We start from the raw sequence: 6,724 nt of genomic DNA on the forward strand, positions 1-6,724 counted from the left end.
GCGTCGCACTCCTTTCGCGAGCTTTAAATAATCATTTCGCTCCTTGAGGCAAGAAAATAACGAAGCAGCTCTACCGCTCTATTTTGTCTGGCAACGACGAAAAGCTTCAGAAAACAATATTAGCGCAACCCCTACGTCAAAACCAACCATTACTTGAAAAATATTTTTAAACTTACAAATTAACCTGCCATCTGTTGATAAAAAATAACACTAATTTTGCGTTATGTTGTTTTGTGACTACGGCAAGCTTTATTGGATTTTGTTTTGCAAGCGGCGCAGTAATATGTTAGTTGTAAATTATCGTAAATTATAGTTTGAAACTAGCGATTGCATTTGAGGTATGTACGCAGCATTTTCACACTAAGTTTTCCGTGTTTACGCTCGATCGCTGATTCTGAAGCCGGTGGCGCGTCGTTCCGTTCTCCGTCGCGTGTAGTGGAATGATGAGGCCGAGGTCCGCCGACTCCGAGAAGAGCAAGAAGTACGACCGGCAGCTGAGGCTGTGGGGCGACCACGGACAAGCGGCCCTCGAGTCGTCTCACGTGTGCCTCATCAACGCCACGGCGACCGGCACCGAAGCCCTGAAGAGCATCGTACTCCCAGGCGTCGGGGCCTTCACCATTGTAGACGGCCACGCAGTGACGCCCGAAGACGTTGGTAACAACTTCTTCCTCGACAGCGACAGTATCGGGAAGCCGCGAGCGGAGGCCGCCACGCGACTTCTCGTCGAACTGAACCCGGACGTCCAGGGAGACTTCGTGGAAGACACACCAGAAAACTTGCTGGAGCACAACCCCGCCTACTTCTCAAACTTCTCGGCCGTCATCGCGACCGGGTTGCAGGAGAAGACCCTGCTGGCCTTGGCCGCCAGGTTGTGGGACGCCAACGTGCCCCTTCTGGTGTGTCGTTCTTATGGTTTCATCGGCTACATGCGACTGCAGATGAACGAACACCCTGTCGTGGAGACGCACCCTGACAACGACTTCGACGACCTCCGCCTGGACAGGCCGTTTCCCGCTCTGCGCGCTTTCGTCGACTCGATCAACATGGCCGAACTGACGGACAAGGAGCACAGTCACACGCCCTACGTGGTCATCCTTCTCAAAGCTCTAGACGAGTGGCAACGACAGAACGGCTCACGGGCCCTTCCCAAAAGCGGCCAAGAAAAGCAGGCCTTCAAGGCCTTAATCAAGGGATGGATAAGGCCCAAGGGAGACCAGGGAAGTGAGGACGAGGAGAACTTCGAAGAAGCCGTCAAGGCTGTCAACAAGTCTCTGAGCCCTACCGAGGTGCCCCATCACCTGAAGAAACTCTTCGAAGAGGAGGCCTGCCTGAACATCACCGCCGAAAGCAAGCCGTTCTGGATATTGATCCGTGCCCTGAAGGACTTCGTTGAAGAGGAAGGTAAAGGTGCCTTGCCCGTGAGGGGAACACTCCCAGACATGACGTCCGACACGGACCGATATGTCAAGCTTCTCAACATCTACCATGCCGAAGCGGACAAGGGCGTCAGGGCTGTTCACCACAGGGTCCAGCAGCTTCTGGCTTTGCTGGGAAAGCCAGAAGGCTTCATCAGTGAAGCTGAGGTGAAAGTTTTTTGCAAGAATGCCCACGCCCTGCGTCTCGTGCGTGGTCGCTCTCTGGCGGTAGAGTATGACGCCAAGGAGGCCACCGTTGACACCATTCTGACGAGCCTGGACTCTCCGGACAGTGAGATAATTTTCTACTTGATGCTGAGAGCTGCCGACCGTTTCTACAGCCAGTACAACCGCTACCCGGGCTTCTTCGAAGACCAGCTCGAGACCGACATCAGCAAGCTGAAGGCGTCGCTGTGCCAAGTGCTCGAACAGTTCGGCTCCGGGCCGGTTGCCAAGGATGACTACGTCCATGAAATGTGCCGGTATGGGGCAGCGGAGATCCACACGGTGGCTGCATTTGTTGGCGGTTGTGCAGCTCAGGAGGTCATCAAACTGGTCACGGGACAGTACGTGCCTTTGAACAACACATTTATATTCAATGGCATGACCACCACCTCGGAAACATTTGTGCTGTAGTGGGAACAGGCTACTGTGACTGTAGATTTAGGCATGATATTTCTTGGGCTATGTGTTACTTGCAAATCCGGATGTCATTGTGAAAGTTGTGTTGAGATAAACTAAATGTGAAGCCAAGTGCTTCTACTTGTCTTATCTTGCGAGATTGTATATGTGGATCCTGACAAAATTGATGGCAAATCACCAGTGAGGTGTTCCAGTCTCACTACGCATGTCTAATGGCAAAATTGAGAATGGTTGTGATTATGGTACATGTGGCACAAGATTTGTGTAGCTGGTGCCATAAGCATAGCATGTAGCTTAGACTTTTTAGGTTGGCCTAGAATCTTGCTGTGCAGGTACTCTGCCTACTATGGGCTCTGCATTTGTCAAATTTGTTAAAAGAATGCTAGATAAGAAGAGACGAGGAGGAAGTCGGGCACATCCTTCGTTTTACCCGACTTTTACTTTTACTGCTTCTCTCAGTCATTTCAGTGGTTAATAGCCAATTCAGAGGTGTTGATGCGAAAGGACCGACCGGCTGAATTGCAGGGCAAGTTATTTGTCAAGTATCACCTATCTGTGGGACTCGCATACTGTTAAGTATGAGAAAGTTCAGCTGAAAGTTCTCATCCTGCAGTGAATTGGTAGGCAAGAACAGCCATCCTCACCTCTTATCAACCTCTCCCCGTGTGGCGGCTACATGAGAGGAGGCTGGCAGTTGCATTGCATGCCACTGGAGACAATTCACATGGCAAGTTGGCTCATATGCAAAGCCACCTGTACCACATGCCACTACAGTTGCCCCAGATAAGGGCTCTGTTTTCTATCAGATATGCAATGAAATGATGAGCCCTACGTAAATATCCTCTCTGCAACAAAGGTTCCAACAAAGGTTATTCATTTAATAATGCAGAACGCTTTCTAGGAGCGTTTGACTATTCACCTACTTTGACGATCCTATATATAGTTCCGTTATGGTTAAAGCAGTGCACCCGTCACGGTGGTCTAATGGTTATGGTGCTCGACTGCTGACCCGAAGGTTGTGGGATCGAATCCTGGCCACGGCTGCCGCATTTTCAGTGGGGGTGAAAATAGTTGACGCCTGTGTACTTAGATTTAGGTGCATGTTAAAGAAACGCAGGTGGGCGAAATTTCCGGGGCCCTTCACTACGCCATACCTCATAATCATATCGTGGTTTTGGGACGTAGAACCCCTACAATTATATTATCGAAGCAGTGCAAATAACACAGATGAAGAAAGACGCACGACGAGCACATTCTGTCTGTCTCTTTCTTTGTCTGTGTTCTTTGTGCTGCTTTAACCATAATGGAACCATAACAACTGGCCCAGTTGTAAACTTTACTACTATATATAGTTTTCACATAAACATAAGGGCAGAGGGTAAGGCAAAATTTGAAAAAAAAATCGCTTTTCTTTTTCTTTGCAATTTGGGAAGTGTGAACCTTTGTGCATATTTTCCACATTCGTGCTTTTCTTAAGTATTTTTCATGGCTGAAACTAGTTCTGCCCAAAACAAGCGGCGAGGGAACACACATCCCAGGACATATGCGCTCCGTGCTTACGGTCCATTTAAAAAAAAACTTCGTGTATGAAAACCAAAATGCTTTTCTGGAGCGAGCTGTGTATAAGCAATTGTCAGGTGACTTCTAAGGCAGTCCGGAGACGCTGTGTGCCTTTTTATTCACACTTGTTCTTCGGAGCGCGTCTGTTCGAACACTTTCAGCTGCTAGCTTCATTACTCCTTGTGTCTGCCGTGCCTGTCGATGCTGAGGGTTAAGAAGGTGTTCAGCAAGTGCAAATTTCGTGGCAACCAATACAGTTCTCTTGTAAATGCGAATAAATGCCGGCGACGTGCTGAGGTGCTGAATGCTGAACCAGCAGGCTCTTCATCGTTGAACCTGTAAGCCTTTTCAGCGTCTTTTGAGGTGAATCGCGTGCAGGGTGACAGCGGGTATGCTCTAACGGATCTGAATATTATTTGCGATGCAATTAGACGGAATTGCACATGCAAACTGTGCGGTGCATGTGTTAAGCTAATGGGAATTGTGTCGCAGAGTCTTTGCTGTCTTTGTTTAGGCTTCAGAGTCAAGGATTGCGACATTGGTGTTGTTCTTTTGTGTAATGATGGCAGTATCGCACAAGCCAAAATTCTGAAATAATTGAGATTGAAGCTTGGCCAAAGTACAGTCAACTTGCTGGAAAAAGTTGACCACAATCGACGATACATTGCGGATAGAGCTGCAGGACAGCTCACAAAAGAAGCAAGACAAGCAAGATGACAGGCTCGAAAGTGAAAAATTGACTTTGGCGATGATTACCAAGCTTGTAGCTACTAAATGAAATAGTTGAACGGTGTTTGTGAAAAAGTATGTTTGCTTTTCAGCTGTTTTCTAACTTTAAATTTCATGATCTCAAAACCATGTTTTTTTGTCACTTGGGTATCATTATTTCCAATGTATTTCAAGACAACCAGTTGATTATTTTTTCTTGTAATCTACATAAATGCATACAATTACTGAAGCAGAAGTGAAGTTATACACTTTACAGTTTTTGTGTTACAAATTTTCAGACATGCAAATTAACTCAAAATTTAGGTCCTAGTAGTAAAAAATTCACCAAAATTGTAATATTAGTCAGATTTAAGTAAATCTGCTTCAGTTAAAAGAACAGAAACTTTGCGAGGAAATGATGTACGAATTACGTGGACACCCCTTTTTAATCACCGAGAAAACGGTACCTCCAAATGGCCAAAAATGCATGGGACGTATAGGGCCTAGCCTGTGCCCTAATGAGCGAAGCTTTGGGTAGTTGAACAAAGGACGTCTCTGGCTGCAGCCGACATTTCAATAAGAGAACATCCCTTCGTGAACAGTGGTCAAACAGGTAGTGTGCCGGCGCAGAGCCAGCTAGCAATCTTATGCAAGCTCCCCGAACAGAACTTATTTTCATCAGAGAAGTCCCTTTGTTCTAACATGAAGGCTCATCCACTTGACGGCTCTTTATCACTGGCATTACATCGCCACTTGGCCAAGTTCGTAAACTAATTTCAGAACGCTGATCATTCGAATTCCTGACCGCAATTGTATTTCACATTTGAGATGGGTGTTCTGGTTGGGACCGACATCGATTCTCTTTGTTTCAGGTGCGTGGCTTGAAATTTTTTTTCAAGGGGAGTTCAACCACTCTATATGTATGTGTACGTGTATGCAAAATTGAAAAATTTCAGGGGGTTTTGAACTGCCCCCCCCCCTGGCTATGCTAATGCTTTATTTGAATGCAAGAAATGCAGAAATTTGCTTGTCAAGCTATAAGTTACGGGTCATCAAAATTTAATATAGAAGGAAAAATAACGGCTTCATTGGGTCACCTAAATCTTGTATGAGTTCACAAAAATGGCAGGAACAAATGACGACGGAACAAGAAACTTTGCTTTGAAAACTCTGAACACTGTCGTTCGACAAACCATGCAAGCTGCACCGGATACATCCAGGCTGAGATCTCTTGCTGCTATTGAGGAGATTGAGGGCGATAGCCACTCTGGTAAACAATGTCTCAGACTAGGCATGCTTCTACCACAACCACTTGGCCTGCTTGTTCTAATCAAGTAAAATTATATCTATTACAGTCATAGGTCGGCAAACTCACTCATGAGTCGACTCACTCAGACTCATACCGAGACGTGAGTCTGAGTCTGAGTGAGTCCGGTTTAGTAAAGTTTTTGTGAGTCTGAGTCCGAGTGAGTTCAGTTGGGAAACATTTTGGCGAGTCTGAGTCCGAGTGAGTCCTGCTGAGGAAAATTTTGGTGAGTCTGAGTCCGAGTGAGCCCTAAGGGCAAAATATATTGCATGAGTGAGTCTGAGTGAGCTCCACAATTTTTGCCGACCTATGGTCCCATCTACTCAACTTTAGCATTACTATCAACCCTATGTCAGCTCACGTTTATACTCCCGTATACTCCCGCATACTTCAACGCACTACCATTCATATGTCAGCTCAATATTTATTGATCAGAGGCGTGAGTTGAGGAGGGAGATGGGACACCCCCCCCCCCCCGCAAACTTTTTCACGGGAAGTTACTGAGAAAAATATCTCGTGTGAGTCATGACTTTCAATAAAAAGGTCCTTATTGAACTGCGAACTCAGATAACTCGTATTTGAAGGTACGAGATCAAAAGGTGTTAAGTAGCGCACCGATTATGCGAGATATTGGCGCTAAAGAGCATTGACATTATGGTAGAAAAAGTATAATTTAATGCTAACGGACTCACGAGTTGACTCACTCAGACTCAGATCGAGCCGTGAGTCTGAGTCTGAATGAGTTCGAGCGAATAAAATTTGGTGAGTCTGAGTGAGTCCGGTTGAGAAAAATTATAGTGAGTCTGAGTCCGAGTGAGTCCGGATGAGGAAAAGTTTGGTGAGTCTGAGTCCGAGTGAGCCCTGAGGGTAAGATATGTTTCGTGAGTGAGTCTGAGTGAGCTCCAGATTTTTTGCCGACCTATGATTACAGTATGTCATTCCTTGATATGTCCCTTTCTATATATATATATATATATATATATATATATATATATATATATATATATATATATATATATATATATATATATATATATATATATATATATATATATATATACGTGACGCCAACAGGCAGAAAAAAGAGTGT

The 6,724-nt window shown here is 45.6% G+C and overlaps 1 protein-coding gene across 1 annotated transcript; it reads left to right on the plus strand.

Moving 5' to 3' along the window:
- Nucleotides 1-376: 376 nt before the first annotated feature.
- On the plus strand, nucleotides 377-2,171 carry LOC119371952 (NEDD8-activating enzyme E1 regulatory subunit). The gene has a single exon (XM_037642402.2). The coding sequence runs from the start codon at nucleotides 441-443 to the stop codon at nucleotides 2,052-2,054; it is 1,614 nt and encodes a 537-aa protein (XP_037498330.1). The 5' UTR covers nucleotides 377-440; the 3' UTR covers nucleotides 2,055-2,171.
- Nucleotides 2,172-6,724: the final 4,553 nt, after the last annotated feature.

This window comes from Rhipicephalus sanguineus, chromosome 10 (genome assembly GCF_013339695.2).
Source record: "Rhipicephalus sanguineus isolate Rsan-2018 chromosome 10, BIME_Rsan_1.4, whole genome shotgun sequence".
NCBI lineage: Eukaryota > Metazoa > Arthropoda > Arachnida > Ixodida > Ixodidae > Rhipicephalus > Rhipicephalus sanguineus.